Source organism: Anguilla rostrata, chromosome 13 (assembly GCF_018555375.3).
Source record: "Anguilla rostrata isolate EN2019 chromosome 13, ASM1855537v3, whole genome shotgun sequence".
NCBI classification, from domain to species: Eukaryota; Metazoa; Chordata; class Actinopteri; order Anguilliformes; family Anguillidae; genus Anguilla; species Anguilla rostrata.
In genome coordinates, this window is record NC_057945.1 from 25,119,726 (window position 1) to 25,137,993 (window position 18,268).

Consider the following 18,268-nt stretch of genomic DNA (forward strand, 5'->3'; position numbering starts at 1 on the left):
ACATTACATTATGTTGTGTTGTGTTTTTTATTTATTGATTGATTGATTTAAAGTCCTGATGACATATAATTTCATAATAATTGCGTTAAATTTCAGCACACCCAAAGTTCAAATACACATTAGAATAATGGATTTTACAGGCTGAAATGTAATTCATTCCAGGAAATTGAGAGGGAACACAGGTGTATCATGTACACATTACCATAGAAATGTCTGTCTCCATGGTACCAGCAGCCCTGTCCCGTACATTAAAGCTTAGGCTCCCTCCATTTCATTTTACAGAGGCAAACATTAGTGGGTGGTTAAGTATGTGGAAAGTTTCCTGAAATTGGAGGGGTTTGCGTGAGTCCTCATACGTTCTGTGCAATTACTGTCCTGTGAAAATGCACTCAGACATCAGTGCTCGTTCTACAATACCACTCTGGAGAGGACAAATTAAAGACCAGCTTTGTGTGAATGGAAAGTATGCCTTTTTTAAAATGTCCATTACAAAACATTAGCTGATTGGATGATGTAGCCTAAAGGGAAACATTTCTCTACAATGTAAGGTATACTATTTTTCTGCATTTACAACAAGAAATATATGATAAAATACAATTAATATGTGATTTTTTGCAACCATAGATTGTAACAAAAATAGTCCCATAATTATTACTTATATACAAAAAATATATATAGTAAGATTCAGTGCTTGTGTAAGAATAGTGCTAGTAAATGTTTATATAACCATGGAAAAACATAAAAATTTAGAGTATGTCTCATTTCTGGCATTATTGCAGACAGATGTGTTAGAATGATTATTAACCTGAAAATCACTCTGATTTACAACCTAAATGTAATTTAAAATGAAAGCTTTACCATCTGCTTGCATTAGTATTTTACCACCCATCCATAGGCCATGAAAATTTTCCTAGGTAGATTTTTTAAAACAGCTGGCAAGTACTTCACGTTATTTTTATGTGATGAATATTAAGAATACCTAAATATTGTCTGTATCTCATTTACCTCAGTGTTCTTACACAAAATAGAATAATAACAAACAATAGAAATTCATGATTGAATTATTGATAGCTCCACAATAATAGCAACACGTTCAACACTGACAGCTTGATTCCGCCGTTTCACATCAGTTTTCTTCATATGAAGCCCCAGACTCCTTCTGCTAACATGCTGTGGTGTATTCCTGCGCTGTCAGGACTCAGGACATGGAACTGTTAAGTGTGCTATTCAAGCTTCGTGTGGAGTGAAGGCCCCGCTCTTGTTCCTGATTGATTCTGTTTACCCAGCGTTCCTGTGGAAAGAAATGAACATTCATCACACCAGACCCTTTGTCACTTTAGCCCTGTGACTCCATGCCATCCTCATCCTTCCTGCTTCAATCCTTAAACGGGAAGTGTGTATATGTGTGTGTGTGTGCATGTGTGTGTGTGTGTGCGTGTGCGTGAGTGTGCGTGTTGCGTGCGTGTGTGTATGTGTGTGTGTATGTAAGCGTGTGAGTGTGTGCGTGTGTGCGTGTGTGCATGTGTGCATGTGTGTGTGTGTCTGTCTGTCTGTGAAAGTTCCTAATTCATTTTACAATCTCAAACAATACATTCATACATATGTATATGTTTTTATGTATGAGAAGTTTTGGCAAAGAAGTTCTGTGGGATGACCCTGGAAATTTGACCACATCAAGGTGAAGTGTCTCTGAGTATGATGTGACCAGCTTTCTGTCCAGGCTCAAACAGAAGGACCTCTATTCAAAAGGGCACTTTGACATCTGAACTTCAAGAAGCAGGAAGTCACCTCCCCCAGATTTTCTAGCCTGGATGAGTGAACGTTTTTTTCCTCATTAATAATACATAAAGACACAGAGGGCAAGCTAATCACATACAAGTGTCATTCTAAGAATAAAGCTATGTATCTCTTGAGAAAGTATGAAGTAAAAATGCAGCTGGCAATAGTGTGGAGGAGACTTAACTTCATGGAAGAGCAATTGGTGAAGGCAGCCCTGGGACAGAACAAACCTGCATCATTTTGCTAAGATGGCCAGCACTGGCTAGTTTTGCACTACACTAGACTACACTGAGCTGGGCTGGGTTAAATTGACCTCATTGGGCCCGTTGAGGCCTAGGTGGGGCAGAATGGGGCGAGACATGGTGCCTCCTGACTCACTGCATGTGCGTGAGGTTCTGAAAAGCACACCTCCTGTCTCAGAAAGGTCAAGCCTTGCATGCTTGCACATGTTCAAGGAGTATTGTACATCATTTTGTGGTTTTTGAATTAGGAGTGAAAGACACTGGCTCTGTGACTTGAGTCTAAACTTTAATACTCAAATATGTTTGAATCACATCCTTGTAGTAGTAGTGTAGAATGTGTTTCTAGTCATTATCTAGCTTTCTGTTATATTCCTTTTTTTAATGGAAATTAATTTGTCTTAATGTACAACTAAAACAATCTTAATAGGTAATATAGTTTTTTCTTTCCTGCAAAATTACTTTAACTGCACATTCACATACATACACAAATGTTGACCTGGTGAGCTTATTTTTCACAGTGTATTGCATATGCCAGCCTTAAACCAGTTCTTTTCCTGGAGATCTACCATCCCGTAGGTTTTCATTTCAACCATAATTTGGCAAAATAACTTGACTGAAAACCTGCAAAATGGTAGATCTCCAGGAATTGGGTATATGTTTTTAATTATCTTACGTGTGGTGTTCAGTAGACAGTCACAGCTCTACTAAGCTCCTTAAACTCCAGAGTAAATAATAGAGTAGATATGTGTGCAGTAGATGTTGCTCCATAGAGCAGTTCCTAGCTTTCTCCACCCCTATACAACTGAAGCAGAATGTTGGAGAATGAGCAGCAGGCCAGGAGCAAGGGGGCTGGCTGTCCCAGCCTGAGCAGACTCCCTGGATCAGGAGGTGGGTGAATAAGCTTAGAGTTCCTCTTTGATGACGCTCCTGGATCATGTGAGACTCGCCTGTCTGGAGACAAGTTTCAGCATGTTCCTCTTTCCTCCACAATTGCTGTGTCACTGATCCCAAAGGGATCGAAAACACTTCCAGAATTCACTGCTTCTGTCGAAACTCGTCCTTGTAAACAACCTGACTCTTCTTCAGCTGTGCTCCAGGGGCTACTTTTCAGTGACTTGTGAAAATTCTGTTCATTTCTGCATAATCAGTGTCAGGAGATGCCTCTCCAGAACTGCCTACAACAAGGACAGCACTGTGAACTGCCTGTTGTCTGCCACACTAATTTCATTTGCTACTTGGAAAGAAAATACACCAATCTCATCTTCCTCTTTGACATGACAAGATCTTTTATGTGGCAGCAATGAGATATTTCCTTTGTGACTTACTCAATTTCTGCTGCAAAGCAATGTCTTTGGGACTTAAATTAATATGTTTAAATTGCATTCTCATTATGTAAGATACATAATTCCTTAATTCTTACAGTTAGCTTTGGTTTAGAATGTATTTAACAATATAAATATGCATTATACAAGTCAAGAGGCTATTAAGTCAAGAGACTGAGATAACAGCCTATATACATTTACTCCAGCTTATGCAAGGCACATGTAATATGAGTTAAAAAACTGTTGATCAATGTGGCTTCTTCCATGGATTTATTAATGACCAAGATGGAAAACTTGCCAAAGCTTAGCTCACGAGTCCTCGGTCAGTGCTTGTAATAATTAAATCTGATCTAATTGGCCCAAGAGATACCTCTAAAATATATTTTATAAACAAAATTCAGAGATCCAGACAGAATTTGAATATTATATCTTGTTGTGGCCTTTCCATAGAGATACAATGTGTAAAAAAAAATTTTTTTTTAAATTATTTTTTCAGCCTCTTGCATCAAACCTTGCAGCTCCATTGAAAGGTATTGTCTCAATTGCAACCTACACATTCCAGTCTGAAAAGGTAACATTAACATGCCTGAGCTGGATCTTTAAAGAGGGACTCTATATAACTGAAGGCAGTCAGCAGGTATGCCACAGTCTTTGTTAAACAGAACAGCCCTTGGATCCTACACACTTCCAGTTCTAGCTCCGCTGTGAAGTCTGTTTTAGGTGAACCGAGTTCTCAGAAACCTTGTCACAGCCCATTTGGCGTTTACAACATCGTTGGCACCTTGAGCCAGCAGAGCTAGATTATCTCCCAAAATCTTCCCCCATTCAATCCCTATTGACACATGTCCTAATGTCATTCAGACCTGCTTGCTCCGCAGAGAGGGAGAAGCACAGGAACCAGGCAGTCCCTTGTGTCCCAGGGCTCCAGAAAAGTCTTGCCCCAGCATGCTTCTGCCAGGAGAGAGAATGAGGTTGTCATTGACCCCCCCACCCCCACCCCCCATGCAGCAAAGGTAGTTAGTCTCAGGTGGCCAGGGAGCAGGGTCCCTCAGCATGATTTCTGCTGGGAACAGAGAAGTACAGTAAGCTGTGGTGCAGAATGTAATGACAGTTCACATGAATGTGGGCCACATGCTTAATTGCACTGCAGTTGGGTGTAAAAGCATTCAAATGGCCAAGACCATTGCCTCATTGCCCAGATCCACTCTGCTGCCAGGCACAAGATGGGCTGTTCAGTTCCCTTTAAGCTCAAACACATCTGGTCCCCATGTTGCCTCTGTCCCCGGCAGTTGACCCCAAAAATCCTCCAGGCACAGCCCTGTGATTTCACAGCCCACTGGCCATGGGATACACAGAGGCAGTTCCAGCACTGACAGTGTCATCTTCGCCAGTGAACCCCAGGGAAGACAAACACTGCGATCTGGGGCCACATTACATCACATTCATTTACCTGTCGTCCTAAATTATCCAGCTAAGCACCCCTAAAAAACAAATGTGTATCCATTACCACTACCCATATACCCCCCCCCCCCTCACCATTACCTCAACAGCCCACTTGTTTGTTTGGGGTGGAAGGGTGAGGTCCCAGTAGACTCCTTTTGACAGCTCTGAACAAAGGAGTGTCTTTGGGGGACTTGCCACTTGATTACAGCCCCACCCCCATACCGCCACCACCACTCCAATCCTCCCCCTCATCTCTCCCCACATGCTGTCACTCCCCACCTCGGTGCACTCATCAGAGAGCGCTGAAGGCTGAGTCATAAGACCATGCTGTTGCACTCAACCTTCATACATCCGAGCGCAGTGAAGACCACGTCATGAGACCATACTGTTGCACTCAACCTCATACATCCAACAAGCACTGAAAACTGAGGCCTAAGACCACAGAATTGCACTTATTCTGGAACTTCAGACACTGTGATTGAGGTGTTAAACCTTGCCCAGGATCTGACCTCTGCTCCATGTGCTGCTGATGTGTGTGCACATGTAGACAAAATAAACTCAATAAACACGCTGTGTTCCAGCACATGCAGAGGTTTACCTCCACCTGTGAGGTGCTGCTTTAACGTTCCTTTGTGTTTACATTCCATGGAGGTAAACAGAGCTTCAGGGCACAAGAGCAACTATTTATTACCTCGGCAGAGTACTATACAAACAGCTAGAGATGACATTACCTCAACAGCCCATTGCCGTGCACTTTCTGAGAGGACAACAAACAGTTACTGTAGTTACCTCTCTATATTAATATACGACTCTTCACCAGAGTCATTGGCTCTTAATCATGTTCACGTGCACATTTACAGAACAGCCGATCACTTTCTCACTAAGAATGAAGGAAAGACGAATCCTGCTGCGTGTTTCCTGTTGGGAGGAAACAAGGCAAATCCCACGTTCCCCAATCAGAGAAAGTACCACTGCTGTACAATGTAATCGCCTGAAATATAAACCCATAGACAGCTGTAACAGGAGCCAGAAAGCATATACATAACCATGACCCAGCAATGCCCCTGCAAACACTCACAGCGGTCAAAGACACACTTGGAGGAAGTCTGACAGAGATCAGCTGCGTCTGCACAGGCCTCAGCAGAATTTTCTGCATTCACACGCATCTCAAAACCAACCTGGAGTCTGACACTTATTTGCTTCTTTCAGAGGCTATGTCTAACCCAGGGGTGAAGCCCTCATGCTCACTGTGAAAGATCTGCATGTGAAGCTTCCAAGGGCTGGCCAGAGCTGCAAACCCAAAAGAGGAACAAGGCTAGGTTTTGGATAGGATAGAGTCTGGGCTACTCTCACTGCAAAAACATCCTGACTGACTCTTTAGCACCCACCCCTTACACAAGCACACCTTCACCCTTCCAAATCTCTTCTCCGCTTCCCTTCCATGGGTCTGTCTCTGTTGTTCTTCCTGCAACAAAGTCAGTTTCCTGCAGGGCTTGGTGTGACAAACAAAATATCTCATAGCTCAGGGGGAGGGGGCCTGAGGAACTGGCAGAAAGACTTCAAAACCAACGTTCATCTGCCACTGTATGTTTTATGAGAGCCATCTCTGTCATATTGCTTGTCCATTCTGGAGTCTCACAGCTGGAGCGACTTCAGGAGAGACCTGTTGACTGGTTTGTGAGTATTGAAGTGATTCATCACTCTAGAAAATGCATTTCCACTGCTCCAGAGTCCAATGGTAAGTGTCAGCTGGAGTGGTGTAAAGCACACCGCCATTGGACTCTGGAGCAGTGGAAATGCATTTTCTAGAGTGATGAATCACGCTTCACTATCTGGCAGTTTGACCGACAAATCAGGGTTTGGTGGAATGCATAGTGTTGACTGTACTGGCCCGAATAGTGCCAACTGTAAAGTTTGGTGGTGGAGGAATATGTCCAGGGGCAGTTTTTCATGGTTTGGCCTAGGCCCCTTAGTTCCAGTGAAGGGAAATCTTAAGACTACAGCATACAACGACATTCTAAAAAAAATGGTGAACTTCCAAATTTGTGGCAACAGTTTGGGGAAGGCTCTTTCCTGTTTCAGCATGACAATGCTCCCATGCACAAAGCAAGGTTCATAAAGAAATGGTTTGCTGAGTTTTGTGTGGAAGAACTTGAATGGCCTGCACAGAGCCCTGACCTCTACCCCATCAAACATCTTTGGGTTGAATTGGAATGCCGACTGAAAGCCAGGCCTTATGCCCAATATCAGTGCCCAACCTTACTAATGCTCTTGTGGCTGAATGGAAGAGAATCCCCTCATCCATGATCCAAAATTTACTGTAAAGCCTTCCCAGAAGAGTGGAGGCTGTTACAGCAGCAATGGGGGGTCCAACTCCATATTAATGCCCATGATTTTGATTTTGGAATGACGAGTACATATGGGTGTGATGTTCAGGTGTTCACATACTTTTGCAAATGTAGTGTATATTACATAAGCACCTTTATTTGTTGTAACTCAGGCTTTGGGTTTGTTCTGTACACTTGATTAAAAATGATATTAAATACATAGTAAGACTGCTCAAATTAGCTTTCCACTCATTAAAGCCCAGTGAAAATATTCTTCCTCTCAGAGTGATAGAGGAGGACCAAGGCCATTGGTTCAAGCTGTCCACTCTTGATGGACCAACATTGGCCTCACCCCATCTGCTCCTTCTGCCTCCCCTTCCTTGCCCATCAGCTGTTCCCAGCTCCCTGGCACATTGATTTTGGCCTGCAGTTTTGTTTTCCCACTGAGACTTGTAAACCTATTGTAAAAAGGTTGTGAGGTTATGAAACTGTCACTGTATTCTTTTAAGCATACTCCCTGTTCCACTAACACCTCCCCCACTTTCCTAATACACAGGCTTTATGTATACCCTGTGCTGTTCCATTTAAATGCCATGCCTCTCAATGTACATAGTGGTTCATGAAAGGTTTAACATCTGTAAACCAAAACAGAACCTTGTTCATAGGTCTTGTTAATTTTAAACTTATTTAAGACCCCACTGTAGGAAGGCGCTGACTTCATCGTCTGGCTGCAAGTAGAAAAAGCCCCTCGTTTTATTCTGAACTGCTTAGGTAAACAGTCAAAGACTAACAGTTGAGTAGCAGAGTCATTTTTCTCCACTAAGCCCCCATCCTCAGAATAAGTTAAGATTGGTGGAGCTGCCTACTTGAGTGTAACCTTAGAAACTAAGAAAGTGCCTGGATTGTAAAATCCTTTCATTATTTGTTCTAGCAATATTATTCTACATTTAATCTTAATCTTAAAGTCATAAACTGGACATAATATATTGAGATGAGATTAGAATCATTATGTTTATCCAGTGTTGCTTTCTTTTCCGAAGTGTGATGGCTGTTTCCTTTTTGCGTTTTTAAAGTAAAAATCTTACACACACAAAAAAAGCATTTAAGTACACAGCTTAAAATAATAGCCTCCCTTCATTAGCAGGAGAGTGCAGATGGGTTGACTTGGCTCTGACTCATTAGAGCAGGGTCAGGCTAAACGAGGCAAGCCACTGTTCCGCTCAATAAAAGGTAGAGGATAAACTGTGCCGGGCTCTCGCTTCGTCTCCATCTGCACACAGCTGCTGGCTGACCACTGTGCCCCCCTGGGACACGCAACTATGGCCTCATCAAACACAGGCCGCGGTCGCCCGGGGCTTCCTCTCGCCACAGCGGTGTGCCGATTGTGCTCCTTTCTCCGCCGTGCAGATATTGGGTGTCATGCCTTCAGTGTGTCATAATGTGTTAATGTTGTTCTGTTTGCTGGGCTTTTGGCCAAAAGCTGCAGCGAATATTATTATTCATGTTTGGTTTCTATTAGTGTTTGTATTTTGTCTTCGGTTATTGCTCATCTTGAGATACCAGTCCCACTTGTTTTTTTCTGTGTAAATTATGAAGGCTAGATGCCCATCAATCAGTCCTGTTGACATTATACAGATCCATTGTTAAATTTGTCCTATCTTTGAGCATGGCAGCCTGGTTTGGTTCACATGCCAGTCCCTTAAGCTCCCAAGAACCAATAAGCTTCTGCCATCAGGCATGTTTTTTGCCTATATTAATAAGCTATTATTATTAATAATAAATAAAATTAAATATTAATAATATATTTTGGGATGCTGGGATCTCTTATATTGTCTTTTTACTATACTTTCTGTTGTCTATTTTTTGTGTCATGAACTGTGCTCAGAGTTTTTTGTGCTTGTTGTATATTTTAGTTTTAACATGGATACCATGTTCCTTTGGGGGAAATTAACATGTTCTATTCAAAGTGTGTGGTGTGTGTACAATGGAGCTCTGCTATATTCCAAGGCATTTCTCTTTCAGTCCCACACAGAAAAGTTACATGTTACATACAAATATGTGTTTACCTGTGAAAGTTTTTGGTACAGCATGTCCACTTAAATTATAGAACAAAAACACTGGCACTGGCACATCATTGCACATCTGACAAATTGTGAAAATGGCATTCAATGTTGCTTTTAAATTATTCAATCTCATTAAGGCTGTGTTGTTTGTTTATGTATGGTGAATTATTTATGACTAGCAAGATCAGTTCTAACCTTTCTGCACTTCTGTCTTCTAGAAATGGTTTTGGCAAAGCCGATTACCCGAGGATTTTGGGAGTAAAATAAATTGTAATTTGGTACTCTGTGTTGTTAATTATTTTTCTAATAGCAACTGTGTGTGTCCTGAACCGAGCACATTATTCTGGAGCCTGACACCTGGAGGATCTGTGTTATTCTCAGTCTACTGTCAATAGCACACAGAGCATAAGGCCTAGTAACAAAACTCTGTCATTCCCACACTCTAGGGGCCCTCGGATTCTGGTGTCACCATCCTTAATAAACTGATGGATAAACGAATGATGATAATCACATTTCCCCTTCTGAAATTGATTAAACATCTCTTTGATCATTAAGTGTATTTCATGGTAAAAGGCTGCTTTAAAGCTCTCAGAACAAAAACTGGAATCAGGTGACTTTTTCCTGCGTGACTGTCATTAGGATTTTGATTAGCTCTGCTTTGTAGTTGCTCAAGGGAGGGTTTTGAATTTGACTCTTTAATGACATTTCCAGGACTAATTTACATCGTTGGTATTTGTTTGCCTGTAACAGCATTCATTTTCATAACTCAATGACTTAATTCATTCCATTAATGTAATGTGTACTTTCTGAAAATATTGAAATAAATACATGAATTACTGACTCCATCAAAAAGACATTATTTTTACATCTTTCCTGATGAAAATGCATTTATTATTACAACACACATAACATTAATATTGGCAGAAATGTATCATATAAAAATAAATTCACATTTTGGGAACTGTCCATGCAAGAAAGAGATACAGAGAGAAAGCAGCCCACTGCCTTGACAACAGTCAGATGTAGCCGATGATGTCGTTGCAGATGATTGGCTGCCGGCTACCCGTCTTCATGAGGGCAGTGAAGCGGTAGAAGTCTGTGCCCAGCTCGTGCAGGCCTGTGTGCGACTTGTGGAAGAAGGGCACTCGCGTCTGAAAGCCCACAGGGCAGGAGAGGCGCTTGGGGGCCGCTGAAGCCAAGTTCTCCCGAGAGGAGTCCGCCGGCTTCCCCCGCCCCTCTGAGTTCTTCGCCATTCCCGCCAGTTTCCGCCGTACGTTGACCAGGAAGTCCTTGGCCAGGCGGCGGCCCGCGGCGGGCTTGAGCTCGGCCTTGTCGGGGTAGTCTGGCAGGTCCATCCAGTTCTCGATGAGGTCGGCGAAGCTGTTGTCGCCCAGCACTAGCGGCTGCCGGTTCCGGCCGCGCGTGAGCAGCGACGTGGTCCAGTCCTCAGGGTTGCTGGCCTCAAAGGAGGTCCAGCGCTCCAGGCAAGCGTCTGAAGTGGATTTGGGCCGAACCCGGTCGCCGGGGGCCCGGTTTGTGCGGAGGCAGGCGCTGGTGGAGACACGCACGTTCCTGGTCCGCCTCAGAACCACGCCCTCGTCGTGCCAGGAAGCCTCTGAGTAGCCGGAGTCGAACTCCAGGCTCTTCTCGCTGCTGGGGGACATCAGCCTGAGCTGACTACCCCCGCCCTCCTCCTCCTCCTCCGCGGTCGCGGTCAGGCAGCAGGCCGAGTCGTACGTGCTGGCCTCGCTGGCTTCCGACGACCGCAGCCGCGTTCGGCGCTCCCGCTGCAGCGCCCTCTGCTGGCAGGCCCGCGCCACTGCGGACGGGCGGCCGGGGGCCACGCAGGTCCTCCTCATCTGCTTCAGGTCCTGCAGGGACCTCATCATGAAGCGCATCTGCTCCCGAAGGCAGTCTCCAGACTCCCGCAGGCACAGCTGAGGGGGAAGGGAGAAGGACAGTCGGTCACACACAGATCCCCCAGTGTTCCATCACGGCCTATGTTTCACAGCTGGAGTTAAAAACAAATGTGACTGCCACCCAGCAAATTAGTCTTTTTTCTTGCACCACTGTTTAATATTGTGACCATTCTCATCAAAGACCGTCAGACATATTTAATTATACATTTCCCAGTGGAGAGAAAGTAAAACAGAAGGAATCTGAGATTCTTATCTCATTATAGTGAAAAACAAACAGCGCTATAAAGTATAGAAGATTCAACGTCTTTCCCCTCCCTCCCTCTTCCTCCTTCTTGCTAGTGGGGTTTCCTCTCTGAGTCACTGCCTCTCCCCTTTAGCCCGGCTCCTGGGACAGGTTCAGGCTCGCAGGGTCCATGTGTCTCTTTCTAAGTTTCGCCTCAGTGACGTGTCCTGTTTTCCCCCCAGGAAGCGCTGTTATGTGAAGGCTCCCAGCCCGCGCCCAGCTCCTCAGCTGTACTGAGACCTGCTCTACCTGCCCAGGTTCCCACACCTGCTGCGCTGCAACACTCCAACTGCCTGCACTCAGTTCAAAACTAGCCTCCCCAATCCTACGTCACGCTAAACGGTATAATCCCTTCCCCCGTCAAGCCCAATGCAACGGCGAGCTCCACGCTTTTCAAAACTGCCTCTCCACGCCTACATCACATTAGATCCAAAAATACTTTCCCACACCGAAGGCACTGTGGTACGGCACTGAACTACTGTCAATTCAAAACTACCTCCTTGCACTTACATCATATTGTATCCTAAAACCACCTTTCCATGCCTGAGGAATTTTACTACAGAGTTTTAATACATTCAAGTAAAAAAACCTGAAATGTTACTTCATATCAAAATGTTATGCAAATGCTTAATTAGACTCTGAATCAGCTCAAACCCATATCATATATACTTAGATATAATCTGGTTTATTTAGAAATTGGATTTCTTTATCCTATAAAATTCAGTATCCTATTTGTATTGTCTTACTGTTTTATTTTACCTCTCTTTATGGTGGGGAAGCCTGAAATCCTTAATAATGAAGGGTATCCTGTTATTTGTGTAGTCCTGAATTATTTATGTTATAGTGCTTTATTTCTGCAAAGCACTTTTTGTCATAAGATATGTACAAGAATATATACATGAATATAAATAATTTATATAAATGCATACATTAAGTTTAAGATTTTAAGCTGGCATGTGGAAGGAGACTGCAGGAACTATGTGGAAGGGAAATGCTTTCTGCCCTTAAAAAAAAAAAAGATGAGCAAAACATAAAACGGTAAACTCAAAAAGACAGAATTTTCCACTCAGTCTGACTCATGGTATGAAATTTGAAAAGGCCAAAATCATCCAATGGGTAGGGAAAGTGCACACTTAAATTTAAACAATGGGAGTACAACTGAAAGGGTGCGCAGTGAATCATTATCAGTATCATCAAACTGGAAATTTCAGCTCATACAGGCATGAACTCGTTACATAAGTGTAAACAGACAGGACTGTGACTGCATGTGAGCACATTCTGTATTTTGAAGATTTTATCATTTTGAAAGATCTTGGAAAAAACATTTATTCATATATGTGTTTCACAATGCTCAATGGCTCGAACAAAAAACTGCTTTTCTGTGACATTATTGCAAAGTCAGTTAATGAGCTAACCGCATTCATTTAAGATTGGTAGTCATAATATAAGTATATTTCTAGGGCATCTTCTCATTGAAACTTTCGCAGAATAAGTAATGATTAAATACAAAAACATAAAATTTTAGAGTGAAATTTTGGTTACATTTTCACTGACATTACATTTCTCTCAATAGACTCAGCAGATTAACTCGGCATTCACCAAATGTATAAAACACCTCCCCATTATAAACTTTCAGACCTGCACTGAGAAATCAGTGACAACCAAATGTTATCACAGCTGGGAAAACAACTGTTTTATTCAGCAAGAAAGGGGGAACCTTTATTTCACAAGAATGCATGAGGGATTGTAGAGAACAGAGGAAGTGTTGCATCTTTCAAACCCACAGAATTCCATTTGGAACTCTCAAACAGAAGAAAGTTTTATTTTCCATGCTGTCACTTCCTGCGGCTGCGCCCACAACCCACTACGGCTTCTGGGGTGCCAGAGGACCTTGAGCTGTGGTTTGAAGCATTAGAGGCTTGCTGCGACCCCGCCGCCCCTACACCCCTGCTTCCGTTTGCTTTCACCGCTGCTCTGCTAATTACCGCTGCAACTTGAGAACACGAATCGCTCTCAGTACAGAGATAAGGCACCAAGGCTAAACCTTAATATCGCTGTCTAAGCTAAAGGCTCCACAAGGCCGCCACCTGTCTACAAGTATGACGGATCTTTATTTACAGGGGTTTGCATTTGCACATGTATTCCTTTGTAGAAGTAAAAAAAAAAAAAAAAAAGATTATATACAGTCTTTTGTTTTCTGTTAGCTCTGCTCAAAAGTGTTGAAAAAATCATGGCTACTTATGAATAAATTATGCCTTAAGTATGCACCATGTATGTTGTTTTTTACACAGATTTTTAAAATATTTTAAAATAAAGAGAGCGTGCTTGCATAGTTGCATAGCTTATGTACACAATCAGCATTGGTTTGTACCTTTGAGAATGTTTTGGAGATTTTACATTAAATATTTAGTATTTTACATGAAATATGTTAGTTTATGCAATGTCTCATTTATAATAATTTAGTCAATTAGACTATTTTGGTGCAAAGTCAGTGAATGCATAAACATCTAACAGAATGTAAATACGTTCACCTAACAGTTTGTTAACCTCATGATAGTCTACTTTATTCTGAAAATATAAACAGTGATGTTATCCCCGCATACAACAGTTCCAACGTACTCACATCTGAAGTTATTCTACTTACATAACTGTACTAATTAACAGCATTTCGAAAAGTCGAGCCAATTTTTTTTTTACCCCATCAACCCATGTATAGAGCTTAAAATCTTCCGGCTGCTAATTCACTCGTCAAGTTGTTATTTGGTTTGGACAGTCAGTATGCCTACTTTCAAAAGCACCATTTGGTTGTGCTTACTGCAACACATGGTGAAGAACAACACGATAGCCTGAAGACGTCAATATCTAGTTAGGTTGTCTATGGACAAATGCTTGTCCCAGCGGTGTGGGATTGCGCTGCAGATGTCACGCCATATGCCACGCGCAATGCTATTAAATTAAGAGCTGTTTCTTGGGAAAGTTCAACGAAGCTTTATCAATATACCAATCAGTCGACATAATGTTAATAACTAAAGATTTTGTGGTTGCAGCTGTAGCATCACAAAATGCAACCGATTTAATTTTGTAAATGATGAATAATGGTCAAACGTAATTTTATTTAAAAAAAAAAAAAATTTAAAAGCATGCATGACATTAACAATTAGCTACTGATCCTTAATTATACGCAATTCGTATAATGATGCAAGCACATGTTTGCAACAAACCAGTTACTGAGAACATGTCTGTAGCCTATCCACAGACAACTCTTCTGATAACTGCATTTAGCGTGATTTGTAGCAATTATATTTTACTACTGGGTGACCCACCACATGGTATGGAGCGTAATACGAAAATACTAATAAACCAATGAAATGTTGAGAACTTACCATTTGTTTTCCTTGGTATGTCACTCAGTCAGAATCGCTGTTCCTGCAATAGAACCAATGGTATGATTAATTACTAAATAGATTATATGAGAATATTATGCTACAGTGTAAAGTAGTCATTCCTACATGAAGATATATTCTTAAACATTTAAAATTCTACAGTTAGTACAATATTTTGAATTACATTTGTCAATAGCTGCGTTTTCCAGTGAGAACGAGTAATCCGTATCGCTGTGATTTCGCCAAGTGACAGAACAACCCTCTGAATTTTGAAGTCAGGTCTGAGAAATTCCGCCCCGATTTTGTCTGCATCGTTTTTTGCAGCATGTGCGTTGAAAGCCAGTCAGAACTGCGCATAGTTGAATCATCCAATAGGAGCGTATCTGAAATCTGATCTGGCGACGCAGCAGCCTTCTAGTGCAAAAAAAAACAAGAAAATAAAACATTTTGTACACATGACGTCGTAGTTGCAAAACGCTTTAACTGGAGTTTTGTGTTCACGTGAACTATTTAAAACACGAGATATGAGCTGTACAGATGCTGTATTTGTGATTCCCGTAACTGTTTCTGACTTCAACATTAGTGTAATATAATAATAATTTTTCGGGGGACATGCAGGCTTGAATGGAAACGTAATATACCAACAAACATATAAATATGTACAATCTTCAATGCACTAGAACAAACGAAGATGTACAAATGATAAAAATAAATAAATAAATAAATAAATAAATAAATAAATAAATAAATAAATAAAATCGGCCATGGGAGTTCAATTAGAACCATATGAGGTTACATACCCTAATGGGATGGTATATTCGGTGAGAGAAGCTATTCCGCTTTTGTTGGAATGAAAGACGGTACTGTATATCAGAGAATTACTTTGATTCCAAAGTATTTTAAAATTGTTTGGCACTGGTGCTATTCAGACTCAAATTAAGTCAAACTCCAACAACCTAGGCAACAATACAATCAACAACAAGGAGGCTACTATGAACTATAGGACGCAAACGTGACAATGTGAGGCTACACGCAGGCTTCTTCAAATTTCATGTCACATTTTTTTTTTTTTAATTCTTAAAGCTGTAATTCAGTCGATCAAGTCATGACGTTTTCCAAATTTAGTTCTACAGTTTGCATTAGGCTACATAGGAATCACTATACTTTCCCAAGTCCATAAACTGCCTCAGAATAGACACATCCTGAAGATGAAGATAATGTTCTGTTGATATTGCAGTTATTGGTCTGTGATGAATACAAATGCCTTGCATTATCTTCCGGTGACTTTCAATTTACAAACGTCAAAACGTCAAAATCGTAAGGGCAATTATTGCAGTAGCCTACATAATCTGCCAATTAAGCTAATTAAATTCAGGTGTGAAATCAGACTAGTGTCATATATAAATAAACTAATTAATTAATTAATTAACCCACCGAATCAAGCATCACTCAATCCATGTTGATATCGAGACCTCGAGATCTGGCAACGTGAATTGAGCTCTGTCGCCACCTAGTGAGAAGTAGACTGTAAGTGTACAACTTCAGAAGATCCAATTAGCGCACGATAGACTACTAATTTAGTGCGAACAGAGGTTCTGTCTTCGGATCACGGTATTCGTTCCATTCTTGCATAATAGGGTTGCTTGCATTATGGGGGACCTGCAGCGCTACATCCACTGAAGGACAAGTGCTTCACGCACACGCGCCCCATGGAGGAAAAAAAATATTCCAGCATTTCCATCTTACTTCTAACAGTGCGATCATAACGATTACCATTCATACAGGCTACTTCTCTATAGGTGAGTTGAACTTTACAATTGAATATGATTATATTAACTTAATGTAGCCTAAATAAACACGTGTCAAACCCTGGACACAGTCCTCAGTGGGCACACTTTCTTCAGCCCTCTTAGATATCCATCAGATTCGACCGACCGTGGTTATAAATATATGTAATTCACAACCTATAGAATGCAGGGTGAGAGATGGATAAATAGTCTATCCTAATGGTTATGGTCATGCATTTGTTCCCCCATAATACCCGATACCATTACTAATGGAAACGAACTATTGGTTTTTTAATAGAAATAACGAGCGAAATTATCTTGACTGAAAAGCCTGACATGCTTTCAATAATTACTTATCTTTTTCAACATGCATTATTGAGAGGACCCTTTTGTACAGACCTACTTAATGTTTTTAATTTACCGGCTGTTCCATTAAAATTTTGCTCCATATCTGCCCATGTTTGATAGTGCTCTGTCATTCCTTTTATTGTGGCAGAAGGCATTGTAATGTCTCTCCCGTCCATTACTCGCGATAAAAAAATATAAAGATTACTCTCACAAAAGGGCCTGAAAATAGGCCCTACGCTTTCGTTTCGTTTCAATCAAAGTCACACTGGAACCATTAAACGAGGGTATCCAATGGAAGAATTCCCCACCACAGACAGACGCATCTCTACAGAATGAAGACAGTGGTGTGTACATATTCACATTTGCTATCAGTGGTCCAGGGACTCTTTTTTAACATCAGTGGCATAATTACTGTGTGCCAGGAAATGTTTTGTGTTTGTGCCAAAAACCTACTTGCCTCGACCAGGAGGCTGAAATTTGGATGTAGGTGGACCTTCAGCAAAACAATGATGATGATTTGAAAAATGTTACTTTGGAGGATTATATTGAATCATTACAATATTCAACATATAGGGAAAATATTAATTATATATCTCAGCAATAGCGTTTGTTGTTTTTGACATTTTTCGGAATCTATATCAAGGGTGCCTACAATTCCGGACCAGATTGTGTGTGTGTATGTGTGAGGGTGGGGGAAGTGTTAACGACCACACGCAAATTCAGAAGGGGGTTTCTTTAAGTTACAACCGAAGTGGAAACCACTAGGTCTCAGTAAGAGATTTGAGGAAGGGGTAATGAAAAGAAAATACTCAGATCCTAAGGGGAATATCCCAACACAAAGTAGATGTCTCAGCAGGAGAACGAAACTAAGGTGTAAGGAGTGAGTGAACTTTAGGAAGACTGCCGTGCGGTCTGAAGAAAAGCAAAAGAAAAGGGTGCCTCGTAAATAAGGAAGGCAAAAGGCGTTTAAGGAAAATAAAGAATTAAAGCTAGGTGACTAGTAGGACAGGTGTCTTACTACTAGTCAAAACAAAAGCTAAATTAAAAAATCCTATACCTTTTTCTTACCACAGTTTCTCTAAGAGAGCTTTTCTCTGTACCGGCTTTCGTGTACGTAAGTAGACACTGAAGCGAAGAACAGATCTCACGTGAGCGTATATAAGCTCTCTCAATCAGGTGCAAACAATCGGTCGTAATCAAAAGCAATCACGGAGCGCCCTCAGGCGATCCTGAAGATTACCACACTCAGTTACCTAAAACGGCACTCAGTTTCCTGAGTAGCCGATCAGCACGAAACGGCGTCGATTAGCACAACACACGACGCCGCACAGCAAACGGAATAAGGAACCATGACAATATGTGTATTGGACAG

At 41.5% G+C, this 18,268-nt stretch overlaps 1 protein-coding gene across 4 annotated transcripts; it reads right to left on the minus strand.

Moving 5' to 3' along the window:
* Window positions 1-10,032: 10,032 nt before the first annotated feature.
* Window positions 10,033-18,036, minus strand: inka1a (inka box actin regulator 1a). Of its 4 annotated transcripts, none has more exons than XM_064305423.1 (4): window positions 15,562-16,015; window positions 15,145-15,172; window positions 14,762-14,804; window positions 10,033-11,113 (listed from the first exon to the last, which is right to left on the minus strand). In XM_064305423.1, the coding sequence occupies exons 3-4, from the start codon at window positions 14,762-14,764 to the stop codon at window positions 10,193-10,195; spliced, it is 924 nt and encodes a 307-aa protein (XP_064161493.1). In that variant the 5' UTR covers window positions 14,765-14,804; window positions 15,145-15,172; window positions 15,562-16,015; the 3' UTR covers window positions 10,033-10,192. The 4 variants fall into 4 exon arrangements, with proteins under 4 accessions (XP_064161493.1, XP_064161490.1, XP_064161491.1 ...); XM_064305420.1 differs by having other exon boundaries at window positions 15,145-15,175; XM_064305421.1 differs by lacking the exons at window positions 15,145-15,172; window positions 15,562-16,015 and adding an exon at window positions 17,965-18,036.
* Between the last annotated feature and the right edge of the window lie 232 nt (window positions 18,037-18,268).